The sequence below is a fragment of the Chroicocephalus ridibundus genome, chromosome 1 (genome assembly GCF_963924245.1).
Source record: "Chroicocephalus ridibundus chromosome 1, bChrRid1.1, whole genome shotgun sequence".
NCBI classification, from domain to species: Eukaryota; Metazoa; Chordata; class Aves; order Charadriiformes; family Laridae; genus Chroicocephalus; species Chroicocephalus ridibundus.
The window spans coordinates 20,820,333-20,843,267 of record NC_086284.1 but is presented as its reverse complement, the minus strand read 5'-3'; the positions used below and the strand labels follow the sequence as shown (position 1 = coordinate 20,843,267).

Genomic DNA, 22,935 nt, shown 5'->3' with positions numbered 1-22,935 from the left:
TTGCAATTGAGACTTGAGGATGAGGAGGAAAAAAACCCTGGCATATGATTCTAGGATTCATCTGTTGTAAGAAGTACTTGAAAAGCAATTGAAAAATCTATTATTTCTAGCATTAGTTTATGTTTTGTTTTAAAAGTCTTCTAAATTCCTTGATAAAAAAACTACAGTAGTGAAGGAAAAAGCATTTCACTGATGCACATGTTTGTCTGCGCTGCACTCTTTTTATATAAAGGAACAATATAAGACATCTATAAAAATTATCCAAACCATATGAAAATGGACAGTTTTATTCCAAAAAGACTTATTTCAATCTGATATGCATACGAATAAATCTGTTCACCCACACACTATCCTTCAACAAAGAGAAACTAATATCCATATCTACCCCTAAGGCCTTCCACAGAAATATAATAATTCAGAGTTTTGTTTTAAAATTCAACTATTAAATCAGATTATATAGCTACCATTTTTAAACATATTTCTTAAACAACGTAACAGCTTTAGGTCTTTCATATCGGGCTCAATTCAGGCGAAACTTTGCTTCCAATTATACTACCTTCCGGGCCTCTGACACGATGAGGACTGGTGAAATCTAAGCTTCAAACCAAGAAAACAATATTTCTCCAAGCCTGGCAGCAAGAAGAGTTTTATCTACTGTTTATACCTTCCACGCTGCTAGGTTTCTTCTCTAATGTGGTAATTTGTTATTCTGTTTTTTTAAGTGACAAATGAGCACAGAAAACAAATGCATGAATATCAGAATTTCTATCCCATCTACATGATCAATAGTCTCTTTTTGTATATTTTTCTTTAAAACAACAAATCTTTAACCGGAGATTTGTGCGCACAGCTAACAAACTGTGCTGTATGATCTACAGCAAGTCCTACTAAAGCAGCCCAACAAAAACTACAGCAGACCAGCAAGCATGCTTGCTATTCACAGCTGAGCAAACGCTGCAGACAGCCCGTGGGCGCTGCTGGTTCCTTGATTCAGCCAGGGAGAAGAGCTCTTTCCCATGGGTTGTGAACAGCCCAACATCCCACAGAGCATTTAAAACAAACAACAAAAAGTGAACAGGCTTCATTTTTTAGTTTTGCTTTAGCTCATTTCTAATGTTTTGTTCACTCCTTAGTTCAGTATACTAATAAAAAAAAAACTATCAGTAAATATTGCTATGAAGTTAGAGATTGCTTCGGGGTTTGTTTATTTTGGGGTTTCTTATGTTTTCTTTTCCTTTGATCACTTAATATCCTTTTCCTTCTCCCATCTGGACAGTAGCCCGTTTAAATCTATTGCCAAGTTCCGAGAGCCACGCAACTGGGTTTTATTCATACCACAAAGCCATAATCCCCTTCATTCAGTCGGACCGTCCAGGCGTCCTTGTTTGCCAGACAGACTTAGTCACAGGCAGTAACGGACAAGAACAGGCAGTGGCTCACCAACCTTATCCTGCTAGTCTCACAATGCAAAAGGCCTTGGGAGGTTGTTGAGTGCTCCAGCCTGGACTGTAAGCAATCCATCTTCCGCAGCAGCTGCGTCCACTCTACTGCATTAAAATACATGTGCTTATTTATTTTTTATTACAGCTTACAGGATGGCTTCATGTCAGCAGGTAATAACCTTAGAAACTTAATATTTCAGTGTATTGGAACACTCATCCCATGCCATTATAAAGAGAATTATAATGGATAATACAGTGCCAGTCAGTACGACTGCAGCATCGCAGGCCGCTGGCAGGAACAGAGCTAGGGGACAGTTGTTTAATTTTAGAGAATTTAATAGCGTGAATTGCAAGCTAAATATGTGGTGTCAATAATTTCTCATGACCTTCATTAGCAGCTATTTTTACTTAACTTGAGTTTGGATAATGACTGCAATATAATATGAGATGGTCTAAATACTGCATTTATTTTTAAAGAAACATCAGTAAAAGTGCTTCAATGGGCCTTAAATATAAAAACAATAATCAGATAAGGAGCTGTCATCTTCACTGCACTGTTTACTTGGGACCCAAGACACGAATCCCTGGGATATATTTCCCAATGAAAAAAAAACAAAAAAACAACACAACAACCAACTCACCACACAAATTAACTTCCACCATTGAAAAATAGTTCTGTTAAGTCACTCACATTCTTAAACGCTCTAGTGCCACTTGCAAGGATTACTCTAAAGGCTTATTAGTCTCACTTTCACACATAAAATGTGCAATTACTTAAGAAGAGCCCCAATGTGCATGCTTCAAAGCATTTAACTTAATGACAAAAATAAGATCATTATATGACCTGCCCCTTTCACCTTTCCAAAATTTGATGTGTGCGTATTCTTTAGCATTCACAAGGGATCAAAAAGCCTATAGATCTTTTAAGCCCTTATTCATACTTCTTGGCTCTAATCATCATATTAGCCTAAAAAAAAAGATGGAAGGCAACAGAGTATCCTCCTTTAGGAAGACAGACTTTTATTATTCCATTTGTTTTCAAAATATAATTTACCAAAAGGAAAAAAGCATCTGTAGAGCTAAACAGAACATGCATGCCTGTATGCACACTATGTTTAATAGCAACAACAAAATTACAGGGACTTTCCTAAGTCAGTTTAAGCACCTATGAAACCTAACCAACAAGCCTGGATTAAATACCATCAGAAGTCTGAGCCCAAGTCAGACCTAAAGCCTATATATATAAAGTTCTGGACATACCACACATAAAAACTGCAGAGCAAAAATATTTATTCTGTTTAACATTCCACTGTCAGCGTCCTTTAAAGAAAGACTCCTGACAGAAAAATCACTGAACTCAAGTAACAGTTTTTAATAGTCTCTTCTGAAGGAAAAGAAAATGCAGCAGAGGGAGGAACATGATGCTAGGAAAGAAAAAAAATTAATTACTGAGACATGCCAGGATACAGGTACATCCAAAATACAAGATACTTACGCATGAATAGAAAGATAAAATAGACTTCTCAGAGTCTTTTGTACTCATCAATGCAATCCTGACTGAAAGAAAAACATCCCAATATATGTTCCTTTCATGCCACACAACTTACAAATTATATCTGGAAAAACAGTGGGGGACAAAAAAGTGATTATCAGTGTGCTTCAGAAATTATTATCTTCTGCTGTCCCCTAGTGGCACTGTAACTTGTTTCACAAAATTGATCAAAGAATCTTTTCAACTATAGGCTTCATAGGCTACAGAACAAAAGGCATCAATAGAAATTAAAAGCCAGAAGAAATAAGGTTTGCAGACAATTGGTTCAAGTATCTCTTATTTAGTTAGAATTTTTCAATCTAAAACCCACAGGAAAACGCAGTGATCTAGTATTTTAAATTATAGACTTTCCTAAGAGACTGTGTGACAAAAATATAGCCAAAAATATTTAAGGGTATGGCCATGATATTGTTAGTATTTTAGAAATTCTGTTCCTCAACTAGCTAAGACTTTAAATAAATACTTTTAAATGCAGTTGGAAGAAATAGGTTCCAATCACTCCAATCACAGCATACCTTTCAAGTTTAAAAAAAAATAAAATCAAGATATGCCAATTTACTATAAAGTAAAAGCATTACTGGACAACACCCAGATTTTCTTGATCTTACTTTACCATAAATCAAAAGTGCAGGGGTTGCAATTTATGTTCTTCAGTAGGATAACATGCAAGGGAAATGTTACTTATGGAACACAGTGGTCTCATCCACCTAAAAATCAATCATTATCTTTCATCTTTGCTAAAGCTTCGCAAAACTGTAACACAGATGTGAACACATCCACAACTGTTAGTCAAAGGTTTTTCTGCCCCATCCCCAAAATAATTTTTCTCTTGACTTTCATGTTTACTTTTGTATCACAAAATATTTGATTTCAGAAGTAAACAGTATTTGGCATCCCAGTTTTAATTACAGTTTAACACAGCCTCTTAATTAGTTGAGATATTTAATTTAGCTTTTATTCCAGCAATTATACACTCTTATAATCCATGAAAATTTGTAATTATCTCTAACCTCATTAATGAGGACTACTAAACTGCAGTTCGGTTCATTTTTATCAAGTTTCTAGAAGAAACACGAGCTTCTCATACTAACTGTAGCTACCGAAAACAAGTGAAGTTTCCTACTTAACATTTAGAGTTCACTGAGAAATACATTCTCAATTACCCACATCTAAAACTGCATTAGCATATTTTCTTAGTGCACAGTATTTACTTAAAAATATTAGACAACTCCCTTGTTTTATTTTCAAACATTTATTTCATGCAGTTAAGTTCACTAAACAGATCTCTTCCCAGGACTGCTTTACTGTAAAAATGAAAGCTCAGGGCAGGCAGAACTTTCCTTGACCTTTGTATCAGATGAAGAGACAGAAAATGCCCGTAAAGCTTTTCCTACCAAAGGAATTTGCTTTCAATATCAGTCACCAGCTTGCCAGCTCAAAGAAATTGCTCAGATGTACTCCCAATTTCAGTAAGGTCTGGCTTCTGAAAAACTCGCGTAAAGGACAATGTGACAGACAGCCCAGTGAAGCAAGGGGCAGGCAATGGCACAGCCCATGGCCTACAGGACAGACCCGCTGCCCCAATTTTCTCCCTAAATCTGTCCCTCAAGCAGTCACAGAAGGTTGTATTTAAGAGGCAACTGAAGACAGATCCCTTAAGGTTGCAAGGCTAACATCCTCATCAGAGTGACATTCTATTAAAAGCCTTGTGGAAAAGGAGGTTTATTTGTCTTCATGTAGCTGCTTCCCTCCCTAAACCTACTTACAATTGCTCTTCTCAGCGCCTAATGAGAACTGGGACAAGGCTTGAGGATTAAAACTCCAAGGAGGTGCTTTAACTCAGTGACACGGCTCGGGAAGAGCTCAACAAGCCTTCCAGATACTGCCAATTAAACAGTGCCAAATATATTGTTTTCCCTTCCACGATGACAGTATGCCACCATAAAGACAAAATTACAAGCCTTCTTGCAGAAGCCACACAGGATTAAACAAAACAAACAAAAAAAAAACACCCACACACACACCACACACAAACCAAACACCCCAACCCAGAATTCTAACTAAGCCTATATACTTTTCTCTCAATTGGGATGCATGACGTTACACCTAGATTAGAATTTAGCCAAATACCTAGCTATTTAGATATAACATTTGTTGATCATGTTCATAGACACGTTTTTTTCCAAAAGCATTTAAAAATGTATTATTCCTTTCTATTATAACAGGTAGATAGGAAAACGGAGAACACAGGAGAGAACGGGACAGAAATGCTACCAATTACCGTGAGAACGTGGCTAGAACTTCCACATTCTGAAAGAGGGCCGGAAGTACACACTCCTATTACAGTCACCAAAATTTAATGCTACCTGATTCAGGAAGACAAATTTCAAACTCCTATAGTGCAGAGTGCTGAAGCCCTATTCTAAGCAACTGCTCTGTCATTAGGTTTGACAGCCGCCTATATTGCAAAACCTGCTACAAACAAATTAAATTATGTACAAGATATAATGCCAGGTCTTGCATTTCATCCTTCAGATAGTTGTGTAAAGTTTTTGATCTACTGAATTATATGCAATAACAACTCCTCTTTCTCTTAAAAAAATCTACTTCAGAGATCAAAGACCAGGTTTTCAACAGTATACCTGGGTAACTCCCTTCCGTCATAAAAGCTTAGCCACAAGTATTTTAACTAAAATTATCCCTAAGAATATAATTCCACAAAAGACTTAGAAAATTAAAAATTTAACCTGTAATTAATGTTATTTGATTCCTTCCTCCCCAAACTAAAATAAGGAAGAAATATTTCCATTCTTTTGAAGAGTCTTCAATGACACAAAGAAATTGGGTCCGCAGTCTAAAGCCTTTTTTATCTATAAACGGTGGTGGCAAAACAAGCTTTTCAACCCACAAACATGCTCAACCCAGCCTTTGAGGTAATCCTGCCAAATGCAAAAGGAGATTTTTGCTTCCTCACTATTAATCTTCCCCGCCCAGATTAAACAACTGGGAATATTTTTTCTGCCTGCTGTGAGGAGTCTCTGAAGCTCACTAAGAAATTATTAAGTCAAACCATTACACCTAAGTAATCAAAAGGGTCTTTTGGTGATAACAGTCCTTCTCTCTTTCCAATTTATATCTTGATTTTGTTCGAGTCTTTAGCCAGTTATTTGTGTCTATAGTGATCTAGTTTTAAACATTAAAATATTAATGAAAAGTGAAAACAAACCTGGCTGTTCTTCCCACTCTGTGGATGTATGTGTTTGCATCTTCTGGACAATCAAACTGAATGACCCAGTTCACTGCTGGAAAATCTGTGTAAAGAAAAAAAACGTCAAAATTTAATCTCACTGTATTCAAAATTCTCCTATTCAACAGCAACATATTATTTTGGAGCATTAATTCCTGTAAGAACCATCATTCAGGCCAATCTACAGACACTGGGTGCAACCTCTGAAATAAAAATGAAATTAACTGCATGTATTAGCATATCATAAACAATCATCCTCTTCATCAGAGAAAGCTAAAATTAATCCTGTCTTCATTTCCTAAATTATGACAGTGCAATGAATGGAACATAATTTCAGGCTTGACAAGAACAGACATGCTTTGTGTCACACAGATGTTAAAACAACACTATGTTTAATAATTAAAAAAGTTATACCTGACCCACTTTTCACCTACAGTATCAATATCTTACACCACCGTGGTTTGAAGTTAGCGGTGGCAAGACAGCACTACTTCGGCTGTCCACATAAAGAAATATCATAGTCCCTCTTAAAGACAGGAGGGGGTGACCAAGTCTGGCAACTTTTGGCACTGTAGAAGGTATCATAAGCAGTTTTCATGTTTCCTTCAGTTTTTAGAGCATCTTCATTCCTTTTGTAGCATACTGACAAAACCTTACATTTAGGACAACAGAGTTTGCTACCTGAAAGAAGAACAACTACAGTCCTGAAAACAGTCTCGTGTCATACTTAAATGCCTCCAAGTACTGAAAAGAAAAATAAAAAAGTTCAAAGTATCCACAGAAAATATACAGTACTAAATCATAATTCAGCAGGTCATGGACAGAGGAAAGAAACTCAAGCCAAAACAGGTCCTATATATTCTTGCCCTTTCCCTCATCTCTTTTTCTGCCTACCTAAGAATATAGTCCTACAAAGCCATTCATAGTTCAGGCATTAAAGTTTCTTCAGGTTTTCATTTTCCACATCCTGGTAAGTTAGTAATTTTTCATATCCTTTGGAATAACCCACAGGACACAGGCACATCAGAAATACTTTACACTGCTGAAATAGCGCCTTAAGGCATGTAGTAAGCAAATACCTCACTATTTCCGTTTTCTCTTGTTCCAGATATTTGTCACAGAACATGGCTGGAAAAACTAGATTATCTACAGACTTGAATAAATAAATGACAGCTTCCACTAACTACCAGCGTAACAAACGCCATTACAAAACTAGTGACAACGCAGGACAAAAAGCAAAAAATAACCACAAATTAATCAGGCCTCTTCAATAAAGAAACAGCAGAATTCTAAGATGCATATCTGTTCTGAGATACCCTAGTGAGCTCTTAAACAAAATACAGCTTCATTTCTTCGAAATCATGTTGGTCTTCAGAGCATAAAGTCTGATAAAGTCTCAGTAGGGTTAGATCATCACTTTGTGAATAAATACTGCTTCTGTGGGTACATACCCAGGCCACGAGCTGCAATATCTGTAGCAAAAAGTACCGCTGCCTTTTTCCGAACAAAACAAGTATAGACTTCCATTCTCTTCATCTGATGCTGCTTGCCATGGAGCGCCAGTACAGGAAGACCAGGCTGAAGCTTACAGAACATTCTGAATAGATACTGGACCTACCCGACAAATCAGGAGAGGAAAAAAAAAGCGCTATTACCGTGCAACATTAAACTTGTTAAGATCATATCCAGTATAGAGCAACTGACTTCGCACAACAAATAAAATACACTTTTCTCCACATCAGAGACAAAAGATTTTATTTTGAGACTCTGTCACAGGCCCAGGTACTAAAAGAGGAAATGAACTATGGCACTCGAGACTGGCATGCCTTTTGATGGTATTTCTTAAAAGAAACCAGAGTAGGTAACAGCAAGAAGGACTTGGGACACAACTAGTTAGGCTGTATGCAAGGGGCCAAAGTATCAAAAGTCCAGCAGAAGCACTGCCTAAAAGCAGACAATTCTGGAGGAGTGTAGTGTCTTATGCTTGCACTCAAAGCAGTCTACAGAGTCTTGGTTTATTATTTCAAGCTTCAACAGTTCCTCTTATAGAAGCAGTCTGTTTACTCTCACATGATGCAGCACCACGATGCAGCACTATTTTATAGCCGACAGCTTATCTAGTATTTTTTTTTTTTTTTTAAGAAAATAGTTGTAGAAACTGAATAGATTGCAGGAACAGCTGCAGCTCGGAGAACTTCTGTACAACTAAGCCTACTATCTCACTGAACTCACCAGCCAGCTGCAGAACAACAAAAATATTGTAATCTCTTGCACAAGTGGAAGAACTCCAATGAATACTTACTACGCCATTGTATATTGTAAAATATGCGATACATACAGTAGTTATAGGAATAAGTACCTGTGCCATATAAACACATACAAATAACTTCAACAGAACAGTCCCAGGATGTGTATACAAGTAGATATTTGAAGGATTACTTCCTATATAAGAAAAACAATTCCCTGCACTATTTCACAATATTTCTTATATAGGCAAATTTAAAAGCTTGTAAGGAAAGCAGGTACAACCATTAAAATACTCTGTAACCCAACTATGAAATGTGTCGCGAGACAAAACTGAAATAGATGGCCCTTAGTGACATAACTTTTAGTATTCATTTTTAACATCAGAGCACAAAAATGGCTAAGTACACTGAGGTCTCCAGGACTTCCCTGCATTAAGCCAGGGGCTGCTGAGCTTCCTGGCAGCCAGGCCCTCTATGACATGCCTACAGGAGTAGGTGATGTATGGTTCCTCCTCCAGTTTCCTCTTGCAAACTAGTCCAGAATCTCACCTCTCTGGTGCCTTGACATCCACGTGAATGGATTAATTATAATAGTTTTAACATGCTAGGGAGAGAGGGGGGGAATAGCCATACCTCTTTACAGCTTGCAAAAAAGACAATACTCTTCTTTTTCAAGTGACTTCTCAGGAAAGAATATAACATGTTTACTTTTTGATGAAGCTCACAAACAACGTAGTTCTGATCCAAAGTTGCTGGGGTACTAAAAAAAAAAACCAAACAAACAAAACCACATTTAGATACCATTAATTCCCATAACATTAAAACGAGAAAGAAAAGAAGGGAAGAGAGAGAATACACAGGCATTCAGTATCTACAGTGCTGCCTTTACTTTCTTTTAAGTTGAGAGTACCTGATAAATACCCAGAAAAAGAAAAAAAAAATTCAGGCTGGAAAGTTCTCCCACTTTGAGGAATAAATCTTAGCAGCTCCACTAGAAAGCTACTCTTGAAAGATGAATCAATTTCCCTACTAAAAGCCATTGAGGAGGAGGGGACGACTTTTGACATTACTTCTAAATTCATTTACTACTAGCAAGCAAACTCTTTCCATGTCTAAGCAGTGACATTCAAATTGCCTTGGCTTAAAATGCAATTTTGTCTATTAGTTCTATTAAAGCATCATTTGTGCTTAAGGCAATGTCAAAGCACAGTCTAATCATGCACAAAAAAAGAGCACTGATGTACTTCTACTGATTACACCCTGACATGCAAAGTGACTTTGTAAAGCTCTGAATTGTCATCTTAACTCACCTTTCCATTCTTTACAAAATAAACTAAAGAGAAAAGAATTCTTTGGCATATTTGCCCTTGAAACTAAATGCTCATCTCTCACAGTTCCTCTGCTTCATCCTAAACAGACCAAAGGTACTCAAAATTGTTTTATTAACGGTGCCACTTGGGAGGATGAAGTTACAAGGCATTGCTCCAGTTCTGCTAGTCAGTTTGAATTATGCCACAGTACCTTTTGCTTTGTAAGGTTTTTCAAAGGAAACTGTTTTCATAAGGCAATAACCTATTTTGTATATTAAAGCAGTAAACTGTAAAACAAGTTTAATACTTCCTTTTTTTGATTCAGTTTATTATCCAATTGCTTTCTCCCAAATATTTTTTTAAAAATTAAATGTAATTTATAAGACTTCACAAAAAATGTGAGATCTGTGAAACAGATGTGTAGTCAGTCCTCAAAATACAGACTACATACTAGGCTTGCACATCCTCTTCTGCTAAGAGGTTATTAAGCACACAATTTTTTCAGGCAATGATGCTTATTTAAGATGCCTTTGATAGTACTACTGATTAAAAAAAAAAAAAAAAGGTACGTGCAGTACAATACAGAGATCATCAAACCAAATAGTTAAAACTGCCTCAGGATTCAACCTGGTTCTGCTGTTCATATCGCTGATGATTTCTCATTTAGTCTAGGGAAAACCATTTTTACCACTGCGCTTCACCTTTCTCCTGCATCTTACATATGGAAATATATGCTTACCTCACAGAAAAGCAAAAAAAAAAATCATACATGTTCATACGCAATTTGACACTCATGACAGCACCCACAGAAGTGCAAAATATTAAATAACATTCTTCACTTAGATTTTGAAAGAAAAAAAAAACATGCCAAAAAACAACATGCATATTTTTTTCATTTAGTGACACCTTACATTTTTTGAGCTCGGCAGACCACAGACTGCACTTCACACGAGGTCTTCCCATTCTGATCCAAACCGTATGGCATGACAAATTTAGTTTGTGTGCACAGTAAACCCAGCATGTTAGGAAGCCACAAGATTTACCGCAGATGGACTAATGCCACATGCTTTCCTTTGGGCATCTATTATTGAATACACAAACAAGACTGTCATTCTGCACTTCCCCAACAGAGTAAGTCCAACAAGTCAGGACACTATTCCGTCCAGGCTATAACCCACTCTGGGGCTTGCTCCTGAGGAAGAAAATCTCCAGTCTGCAAAGCTGCCTGAGGAGCCACGAGGAAAGTGCAGGTTCAGCCTCCCTGTAATGAATCTGGCAGAACTAGCACCCTCTTCTCCGGAAATTCCTTTCTTTCAGCATCAGAAACTGAAGGAAGGAGGATGCATGATATAACTTCTGATTCAGGGAACCAGCAGTCAGAGAAGCAGTTAAGTAGGATCACCACCTGTATAATCACCCCAGGAAAAAAAAATTATCCCAACATACCTGAATTTGGCTTTCTCATGAACCCAAACATATTCTGGATCTTTCAGACTCAGTCGTGCAAGATCCTTCACTGATTTTGTTTGTGTTGCAGAAAAAAGCAAGGTCTGGCGTTTCTTAGGTAGATTTTCTATGATTGCATTCATTGTATCAGCAAACCCCATGTCTAGAATCCTGTCAGCTTCATCAAGAACTGCATTGAGAGATAGTTTGAGATAATCTAGTTTCAGCTTTATTTATATATTTTTTAAAAATCATACATCAAATCCATATAGTACAAATATCCATGCCTACTTAAACTGCAGAGATTAACTTAATTACTGTACATGACAGGATTCACTTTAGATATCCATGTACTCCATAAAATATGTTTTTAAAAAAACTGCAATAGAAGTCATAGCATTTCCCATAATCTATGCACTACAGCCCTCAGTTTCATGTGTGGAAGAATAAAAGATCAGCATTTTAAGTAAACAGCTCAGCAATTTGCAGACAGACTCCCTGTACTATTACTGAAACAAAAGCATGGAATATAAAACAGTGCCGTACTATTCATGACAGCAAAACAGACTCTCCTGTACATAAGCTGAATTTATCATCGAAACACAGGGTATAAACAGAATAGCACAGAGACAAAGCTTTAAGAAAAGGGCCTACATTTAATCCAATTTTTGTCTAACTGCCATGAATTGTACTAAGTGTAACAAGCATAATTTCACATTTTATCAGCTTCATTACCTTCTTAATTGCTTCTAAGTTCCTGGAGCTATGCTAAGGATTATGCAGTTCTAAGTGGCAGGCAAACCTTTTCCTTACACTGAAATTTTTATTCAGGTTGGAAGGATGAAAAGAAACAATGTTAACAATGCTAACAAAACAATGAAAGGAGCAGCAATCTGTCTAAAAATTCAAAGAAAAGTGTTTTCTAGAACTGGCCCAAAATACACACACTGCAATGGATATTGCAATGGATATAATTAATAGTTAATTATGTCAGAAAAAAAGATGAGAGCCATAGCCAGAAAGGAGAGGCCAGCATTAGCCAAGACATATCTAAAGGTTTATATGGGACAATGACATTTGGGTTTGGGTTCCTTACTAACTCACCTACTTACTCTTATCATCCGCTCAGCAACTGTTTGAGAGAAAGTACACACACGAAAGGGGTTTTCTTGCTTCCTATTTTAATTTGTACATGTGTAAACTTAAATGACATTTCATCTACATACCATGACTAGGACAAACTTTTTACTGAAGGAAGTGCTCCACACAACTGTGAACTATTACAAAATATTTCTGAGCACTTTTCAAGTACTTAAAAAACTTACTCAGCATTTGCAGATCAGAGGCATAGAAGTACGAAGTTTCATCCATGTGCTGCAGAAGCCGTCCCGGAGTGCAAATTAACATATTTATGTGGTGGATTCTTTCAGATTCTTCTTTCAGATCCTGAAAAGGAGTTGAACAAGCTTAGCTCTAGTTGTTCATACTAGAAGCCCAGTACCAGAGATGACCAGCCCAGCTTAACTTGTTTTTAGCAAGAATACTCAAGGATCAGCCTTTCCTCTTTCTACAGAGATATCACAATTTCTTCAGCATGCTCACACCTGTGGCTCGAGCAAAAGCATTTCAGAATAATCTAAATTAACAGGATAGTCCTGGAAAACTTGGCACGAAGGTTCATCCAGTCACATAACCTGGAAAGACTGCAAATACGCAAAAGCTTCAAAAAGACACAGAGTACACAGACAGAAAAACTGGTAGGTTGTTGATAGGTTCCATTAACCACTCTCTTCCCTCACTTTTCATTTCCAGGGTTTTCTTCCTAAGCTAGCACTAAATAAAACACTCATTGATGCTCCCATACGGCAGATTCCAAGAGAGGACACACCTTTCCTCCAATGACAAGGCCAGCTGAGAACTCATGATTCTTTCCCACTTTACGCAAAACCTTGAAGGTTTGATATGCCAGTTCCCGGGTAGGCGATATTATCAAAACTCCCAGTCCATCAGCTGAAGTCCACTGATGGCGATACAGGAGTTCCAAAGCCTGAAAAAAATTACAATATTCTCATTATAAATATCGCAAAAGGAAAATATGTAACAACAAATTTTGTAACGAGAGGTGTCATGAGAAAAGGTAAAGCCATACTAATGAAAATAATGACTTGAAGAAACATCAGTATACATTTCACATAGTTTGATTATGTATCAGTTCTAACTGATGGTAATGATACTTGCTGAAGCAAAGTTCCCCAGTACCAATCTATGACAGACAGTAATGGCTGGTAAATCGTAAACATTTTACTGCAAAATTAATCCCACTCTGCTAAATTCTGGAAATTAAGCCTTAATCATTTATACGAGAATAGAATTCAGATGTCAAAAAACACAAGAAACTTCCCTGCTCATAAGGTTTTGTGGGAACCAGAAAGAGAATGAGCAACTCAAAGTCAATTATCGCAGCTTAAATCCTGGTCATAGACTTGAAGCAACACTATTCACATGTGCCATATACAGAGCATTTCAACTAAAGTTGCCATGCATCTCAGACCAGGATTATTCCTCCTCTTATGAATTCACATTGCAGAAATGCTGTCTTAGCTAATTATAACACAAAGATTTCATAGGTATGAACACCTGAAGCATCCCAAAATGTAAAAGCTGTTAAGCATCCTTGTACCATTTTTTTTTTTTTTTTCACTCTTCATCTCTCCAGCTCCTCTCTTATCACTTTTGTCCCCTAAAACTGTTTTAAAGGAAGGTTTGTAAAACAAAGTACTTCTACTCCTAGATTAACTAATTGAGCAATCTCAAAACACCTACTACTACTGTTCCCATAGTTACTGACAGAAGAGGCTCCAAAGAAATCTGTGCTCACAAAAATGCAAGTAATGTTTAAACCAAAAAAAAACCATGCATAATCAAAATGACATTTCTTTTTCCCTTTATCTAATCATAACATGATGTGGTTTGTATCCACTTATATTTGCACTTTAAGCAAACAAATTTCTCAATTATACTTTCAGCTTAAAGAAATAAAATGCAGAGCATGATGTTTTGAGTAAAACAGTCAAACATGTATTTATCCATGACAGGGGTTTTCATCCTATTTTCCCACTTGCACCTGGAAGTGATTTCTAAGGTGTACACAAAAGACAACAAGGAAATTGAAGACCACAATCACTAACCTTAGGTTTGCTATATAAGGTCCAAATCCTAAAATTTTAAAGGGGTGAAAACCACTCATCTAAAAACATCTAAGGAACTGAAGAAATTTCACCATTCTACTCCATACGCTTAGTTTTCAAATTTGAGAAGAACACAGTTGCACCAGGAAAACAGATTCCTGACAGAAAAACAAAGCACTTCCTAAATCACACAGGGTCTACTAACGTAAGGATCAAAATGGCATTTCTAAGTGTCAGAATATTTCTAGGGCCAAAAATATACTTCTTTCAGAACCTCAAGCAGCTTTATTAAATTAGTATCTTGGCTGTCTTGGAACACTCAGATCAGTTGAATTTATAACTTTTCTCCCAGGATCTATTAATAACCTAAGATGTTTGACATCCAATACTTCCCAGATAACTTTGTTTAAGAGCAAATGAAAGGATGTGAATTACTTACTGGGACAATAAAAGCCAAGGTTTTGCCTGATCCAGTCTTTGCAGCTCCAAGTACATCTTTACCTTGTAAAGCCAAACCTATGGTTTGCCTCTGTATCTCCGTTACCACGCGATACTGAGCTTCCTGCAATCCTAGTATTTGCAGTGTGGGAAGAGAAGAGAGAGTGTGGGAGGAAAAGGAGGAAGAAAAAAAGAAAACCAAAATCTTTATTTTTGTCTTGCCCAGAGCTGTATTCCTCTGTTTAGAAAACACTGTATGTGGCAATACGTATTTAAAACTTAAAGCAAAAAAAAAAGTTCAGATGCAGATAAATTCATTTTTACTTAAATTACTTTCCAAAGAAAGCTTTTGTACTCACCTTTTAGGGTTTTCTTTGACAATGGAAAATCAGAAAATCTTTGAATTTCACTTGGATTTATCTGAAACGAAATATGTTTAATCACTGCTTACAACCTAAGCATAACACAGAAATTAAATAGCATTCTTTAAGTTGCTGTTAACATAAATACGTAATAGTTCAGTATGACCTGATCCAGGTGAGATGGTCAGGCAATCTCTGATAGTTTGACCTAAGACAAACCGCTCTTCTACCACAAACTGTTTAGTAATAAGATATACTTTAATCATGCAGGCTAATAGCATGATTTAAAGCTCAGACCACCATGAAATCACAGAACTCAGGCTGAAAGGGACCTTAAGAGGCCTCTGCTCCAACCTCCTGCTCACAGCAGGTTATCTCTGAGGTCAGATCAGGCTGCTCAGGGCTTCATCCAGTCCAGTCTTGAAATGGTTCAAGGATGGAGACCAGACGGCCTCTTGTGTCCCCTGTGCCTCTGATTCATTACCTCCATGGGGAAAAAGTGTTCCAGCCTGAGCCTCCCTTCTTTCAGCTTAGGCCTGTTGTCTCTCAACCTTCTGCCCTGCTATATCTCCTCAATGATCTTCCCACATGCACTGGAGGCTTCTGCGAAGTCCCCATCTCAATCCCAGTCATCCCTGCTCCAGGCTGAACAAGCCCAGCTCCCGCAGCCTTTCCTCACAGGGCAAGTGCTCAAGCCCCCACCATTTCAGTGGCCCTCCACTGAATTTGATCCACTTTACTGATGGCTTTTTCTTACTGGGATGTCCAAAACTGGAGGCAGTATTTTTCAGGGAGAGAAAAAAAAAAAAAAATCGATTTTTAAAAAGATACTGTGGTATACAAGCAAGGTTTAAAATGTCTACAATGCAGCGTGCCACAAGCCCCAGACATAACTTGCAATTAAAACTCACGCTAAGCATTTCACATATAGTATCTCCAAAATCAGAACTTCTGTAGCCACCTTCTCCAAAACTGTCCCAGTCAGACTGACAATAGAGATTATAAGGTATCTGTGACAAAATACATAACTAGCCAATTATTTCTTATTTCTGTGTGGCTGCAACAAGCACCAAGTTTATGATTCATACACACTAAGCGTAAGTTCATTTTCCTGAGAATATCCACAGAGAAGCATCTTGGTTTTGGATGCTACTGCAAACGGAGTAATAATACTCATATCCCATAAAATGGAACTTGGAGCTCTTACCTCCCTTCTTTTTTAACCATCCCAGCTTAAGAAGAAAAACATTACTATGCTGCAAAGTACACAGCTGTTATCTTCCTGAAAAAGAGAAGCTCACCTGCACTTGTAACAATTTAGCCATTAACAAAACACCCAGAACTCCAGCAACCCTATAACTTCCCAGTTGTCCACCTATGCTCTGAAGCTCACCTGATTCACCAACCTCTAGTACTTGGTATACTTAATTTTTTAGAATTGTCCTACAAAGTACAAAACATACTAAAAAATTAGTTCCTTGTCCCGACACTTACTGATTTACCTCTCTGTATGCATCCACCTCTATAGCATACTTGAGAGCTGTTCATTATACATACGCACAAAACCCCAAAGAGCATGTGTTTGAGTCCATGAGCTGGCTGAATGATGTACAAAAATGTTGAGATGTCAAGTAGGGATCTTATGAAAAATGTAATACTTTCAAGTCTGTTCTAGCTGATAGATCATCAAAAGATGTGAACCGCTTCCACTGGCAAGTTCACAACAATCAACAGCAGCAGGACAGAAAAAAATACAGAACTCAGGAAAAAAAAAAATAATAAAGGGACTACTGTATCTATAAAGCCTGAGCAGATGAAGAGGAAGGTAGACTACACAGCTTTGAATTCATACTGACTAGCATCCATAAACTGAGATTTCCAAATGTCAAAGCTGGAGCTTACACAACCTGTACATTTCTAACAGGTATCGTTTATCTCTAACGGACTGCTGAACAGAAATCTCCCAACAGAGAGACCAAGAAAAATGGCCCTCAGCCATTCCTGACAACTTGTGATAACAATTCCAGGGAAGGCCTCAAATGAAGAGCTACTGAGCTGTCAGATCAGTCCTATATCTCCTTGAAGTACTAAGCCTTCTGCAAGCTCTGCCTATTATAGAAAACTAAACTATTTTTTTCCTGAGGGTTTATACCTGTTTAAAGCACGTAGATCACAACACTACTCTTTTCAGCCTAGTTCTCTCTAGTAAAAACGAACAACAACAAAAAAAGTAATTTAATCCACGAATTTGATCTCTAGTTAAACAGTAATAACAACCTTATTAAAACCCACCTTTGACACACTTCAAGACAAAGCTCTCACAAGGTAGATTTCAAACTTCCACTGTGTCCTAGCAGAGCAATTAAACTTTTGTCAAACATTACTTAGAAATCTTAAAGGTGAATTATTTTTATAAAACTTACTTGTGCTGAGAAGCACATACTTTAAGCTAGTACACTTCTGGGAAGGAGGGAAAACTATCAGAAATCACCATAAAAAAAGTCTTTGTTTTTACTTTCACAAATTGGAATTTATGACAAATATTTCCAAATTCCATTGATAATTTTGAAGATATGATGTATCACATACAACACTGCTTACTGGGCTAATTCCCAGTCTTATTATTTTGTATGCTAAAGGATCGCAACTCAGTGATGTATACAGGTTCAGTTTCATTTCAACAAAGAGACTGTCTGCATAGGAAGACAGTATGCCTACAGGAGGGAAAACTCTTTTACTAATACCAAAAAAGAATTCAAGCAATCTGTTATGTGCAGACCTGTTAAAATCTATCCCTTTCGTTGCAACACATGAAATAGGCTATTGCAGCAATGTGAAATTGTCCTAAATAATTAAGGCTGCTTTAAGTATTTCAGCAGTCGACCCAGTAAGAACTGATGTATTAATCACAAAGGAGACAAATAGTGTTCTGCTCTTCTACCTTAAACTCTTCTAAATCAAGCTTCCTATATTATTTCTCTGCCCTACAAACTTCCAGGAGCAGAAGAATGATCTGTTGTGGTACCCTTAAATTCCAAAGATGATGGTTTATTTTTAAATAAAGTCCGAATGGCAAGAGTAAGAAGGACTGGTGTTAGAGGTAGTGATTCTGATAGATCTATTCCATATTTACACGGACAAGTGAAAAACAGCACCAACTTCTAGTTAGTTATTTTCCCCATCGGAAGTTATTACCTTCTTTAATCTGCTGGGAATCCGCACTTGTGAGCTCTCTCTAATCGGCTGTAGGTGAGAGCAGCCAGCTCATTTCAAATACTTGAAACGGTATTCTGATCTAACTTGACTAATTCGCCATAAAGCAGACTAGAAAGACTTTACACAAACAGCTCCCCTGCACATCAGGCAGCTGTTAACGCTTTTCATGAGCACAGCTGGATGGAGAAGACAATGTTCAGCAACAGCCTTACAGCTGGGCAACAAAGTCGCTGGATCAACAGATAACGGATCACCTATGAACACGTAACACAGAAAATGGTCCCAAGATTTGGACACACTGAAACTACATTTCATGTTTTCCATCTATGCTGCCACATGTTTGCCATCCCACGTCAACAAATGACCAAAAAAAAAAAAAATCAAGTAACAAAGTATCTTGGTTATCTCTTCATTATTGTTTAATTTTTGTCTTAATTATCCATTGCAGTCATTCTCACACTGGAAATTATAGACAATATACTCCATGAGGGAGGGGAAGGTGGAAACTCTTGCATCCAACAGCCATTCTACCCCTATTCCATGCCACATGCAAGATGACAAAAGCGCACGAAGACCTAACCCACCCGCAGCCTGTGTGCCACAGACCCCAGCCAGTGCTCCTCACAGAGAGGAGTTTACCAAAGAGCTTTCTAATTCCCTTTTCCCTAAGAAGGGATCTGCCTCATGTAGAACTCACTGGAGACCCCTGAAGATCCAAGCACGTGGCACTTGCTCACAGTCCTCACCCTCACTATAACCAGGTCCAGGGTAACAGGGAAGAATTTCAGGAGACCAAGTGGAAAACCTTGTCGGGGACCAAAAAAGGAGATATGAAGGATTGAAGACAGGAAGCTAGGTGGGCATCCACCAGTATGTTCACAGGCAGAAGACTCCTGGAGCAAGTTGACAGCAAAACCCCAGAAGAGCTGAGACCTGGAGTCCACAAAACTATCCTAATACAAACACGTGTTTGCATGTCTTCAGTCTGATGGTTACATGCCTGACCACCACCAGCCTCTCTTCTTCAACCTCTATATACGCACACAAACGCAACCTCCCACTACCCACTCCTTACCCATGCTGTCCCAAACTCCACAGACACAGAGTTATCACCCACATCCCTGAAATAGATGCATGTGCAGATAGGCACACTAGTGACACAGAAGCATCCATACATATTCATAGCAAATAAATGCAAGTATCTATGGAAGTAATCGACAGAGGTGACTACAAGGCCAGCATAAACAGAAATCTATGTAGAATGAGTGGAAATTAAATGCAAGTACCAAATGTATAGGATGTGTTTCAGGGGAAAGTGACTGCATTTAAATATTACACAAAATATTTCAGGCTAGGACTGGAGGAACAGACTGCTGTAGAAAACCAGAATGGGGACTACTCAGACTAAAAGGTCTAAGGATTGCACATCTACCCACCATGATTCAGCTATACAACCCTAAAATTTATGAGAATGAGAAGGGAATACAGACCTCACTGGGGAAAAGCAAGGGTTACTCATTCCCTTAAAGAATGCAATTTCACAAACTCACTACTTGTGTCTGTTCCTTTTAAACCTCTCTCCTGCTTACATAAATCTGTGAGCAACACAGTCATACCGCACTACCTGCCAAGGATGCACTCCTCTGAAGTACAGTGGTGTGACAGACAGCAAAGCAATTTTTCCCCATAAGAACTAATGTAATAGGTATGCGTATAGGGATTTAATACATGCATACAGCATAAATATGGAAAACTGTGTATGGAGAACATATACACTGCATATGTGGAGAACAAAGAGGCAACGGAAGCATCAAGTTGGCTTCCCAGAGATCGTTTTTCACACTATGTCAGCCATTTCATCTCTGAGACAAAATGCCCAAGATAAATCTTTTACTTCAAGCATTCTTGCTGCCTCCTTCTAAACAATTAGATTTTCCTCAAATGAATCCAGATCAACTAAAGGCAAAAGACAGATGAATAGGGGTCACGTTTGGCCATTCATTTATCAGAAACTAAGAAGTTGTAATCCACTCCAAAAAGCCACCACCTCCTCCAGTTGATGATTCTGGTGATCCTGCCCCGACTTTCAATACGTCCACGCCACATACACATAATTTCAGTGCACAGAAGCAACACACTACTTAAGCTTCTGCACACATCCATCTACTCAGCCACTTTATCTACGAGACTGATGGTGGTTGACAGCCCAGAGTATTAAATGGCCAGTGATGGGACTCCAAAATAAGAGACAAAGAACAATGAACAGCTAGATATTGCCATAGTACCCTAGAGGTAATGCAGCAGCCTAATTTGTCTAAGTCATTATCAAGTAAATACAAGCTATTATCAAATGTAGAAACTATTAAGACCTGACAACATGCAAAATCAATTTCATACTACACATCTTCCTGTCCGTGATCAAATACACAGAAATAGAAAGCAATCTAGTGTAGAAACACTGTAATTTGGTATAAAAACAATAAGCCCACCACTCAGGGATTTGTGCAGAGAGTTCACAAAACTCTGTACACAGCCTTTGCCAAGATACTTTAACTCAGTTTCTCTCATGCACCCTCCAGAGACCATGCAGAGGCAACTAGCTAAATCTAGCTTATAATAAGCAGTCCAACAATACTGTAGTAGTGTAGGAGGTTTTTCATTCCACAGTGAAAGATATACCTACCAGTGGTTATCCCATTCAGAAAACACACAAGCTTCTAATAATTTGAGTAGTCTGCTTTTACAACCAGCATCTAAGTTCTCTATTGCTCTACAGTGAGTAGAAAAATATTGCTGAAACAAGTTAACTCCAAATTTATCCACGACAAAACACATTAATCACTTATAATAAAAAGCAATGAATGATAAATCCAATTTTTTTCCCTGAGGAATAATCTGTGATTCCAAACAGTAACTGGACCATCTTTGGAAGCCCACCGTTTGCTTTCAAACCAGTAAAGCCAATGATTGTGTGAAGTTTCAGAATACTAACTTGCTGAATATTAACCAAAGGAGCTATCACGAGTTCTCTGTGGCAACAGACACGTTTCTTCTATATCTATTGTCATTACTTTCTGCTCAATCAAATTACAAACAGAGACAAATTACAACAAGAGACAAAAGTCTCTACTATCAGCTACGTTGAGTGCTGTGTAACCAAGTACAATTGCCACACTCCTCCACAGCAACAGCTGCAAATTCAGCAAAAGTTGGCAGGAGGTATAACAACACCACAGGCAGAGGCATCTAAGCCGTTATCCGCAATTATAGTACTTTCCGCTCATCAGTATGGCTGAAAAGCCGGCCATCTCCCATAGGGATTCAAGGGAATCTGGGTGCCAAAACCAACACCACTGACCCTGGCTCTAATATTCAAATACCTATTTCCTGACTTGACATTTAACAACACACTCTTCTGGTGTGATGTTTGCCTGTAGGGCATCTTCTACAGAGACAAACGTGTCCCATCTCCAACAGCGAGACATCCACGCTGCCTGGTCTGAAGGGCCAAGTGCCATTCGGTTACGACCATTCCCACCCCCTGCTTCGACCTCCCCTCAACCACTGACTCCCCTCCTGAGGGTGTCACCACCCACCTTGCTCCACAGCCATCTCCACCCAGGACCACTGGGGCTGCGGTTAAGGCCCTCCCCTCCTCTGCCTGGGGGCAGAAAGGGAAGGAGTGGAGGATCACCTCATGGAGGTGAAAGCCCTTCTGCCCGCCGCTAAGCAGTGTCACCCAACAAACCTGGTGAGGCCAACAGCCAGGGGAAGGTTCTACACGCTGCTGACTAGGGGTGCTCCCCACCCCTGCCCAGAACCACCCCACTCCTCGACCTCCTCTTCACAGACCACCTCCTCCTCCTCAGAGACACCCCACCCCCCCCCCCCGCTTCCCACCGCTACCCCCACACACACCACAGGAGGAGAGGGGCCGCTTTCCCCACCCCCGCAGGCCCGCCCTGCTCCCCCTCGCTCCCCTGCCCGGCAGCGCCAGCCGCCGGCCCCCGCCGTACCTCGGGGTAGCGCTGCACCAGGCGGTCGATGCCCTCCCGCTCCACCTGCCACTCGGGCCGCTTCCTCTGCTTGCGCTGCAGCCGCAGCCTCTTCGTCCGCTGGGTGTATTTCTTCTTCCAGCGCTCGAAGCTGCGCACCGGGTCCATCGCCGCCGACCCGCCGCCATCGCTGCCGGCCCGGCCCATGCTGCCCCCGCCGCCCCGCATGGGACACACACGCCGCCGGGGGCGGGGCTCGGCGCAGGCGGAGCGCGTCAGCGGGACGCGCCGCCGGGGGCGGGCCCGGCTCGGCTCGGCTCGGCTCGGCTCGGCTCGGCTCGGCTCGGCTCGGCTCGGCTCGGCTCGGCTCGGCTCGGCTCGGCTCGGCTCGGCTCGGCTCGGCGGCCCGGGCTTTGCCGCGCGTGTGGAATGGTGGATTACCGTTTAAGAAAAATCACACGGAAAAAAATGAGTTACTGGCTCAGCACGCAAA

General features: G+C 39.3%; 1 protein-coding gene across 1 annotated transcript in view; it reads right to left on the bottom strand.

Moving 5' to 3' along the window:
• Nucleotides 1-22,699, bottom strand: part of DDX10 (DEAD-box helicase 10) — a 190,088-nt gene extending 167,389 nt beyond the window's left edge. Inside the window, exons 1-9 of the mRNA XM_063330528.1 lie at nt 22,464-22,699; nt 15,229-15,289; nt 14,871-15,001; nt 13,132-13,290; nt 12,569-12,689; nt 11,244-11,433; nt 9,121-9,247; nt 7,693-7,855; nt 6,221-6,305 (exon numbers count right to left, since the gene is read on the bottom strand). Of these exons, the coding sequence (XP_063186598.1) occupies nt 6,221-6,305; nt 7,693-7,855; nt 9,121-9,247; nt 11,244-11,433; nt 12,569-12,689; nt 13,132-13,290; nt 14,871-15,001; nt 15,229-15,289; nt 22,464-22,670 (1,244 nt within the window). The 5' untranslated portion in view covers nt 22,671-22,699. The remainder of the gene's footprint in view (nt 1-6,220; nt 6,306-7,692; nt 7,856-9,120; nt 9,248-11,243; nt 11,434-12,568; nt 12,690-13,131; nt 13,291-14,870; nt 15,002-15,228; nt 15,290-22,463) is intronic.
• Between the last annotated feature and the right edge of the window lie 236 nt (nt 22,700-22,935).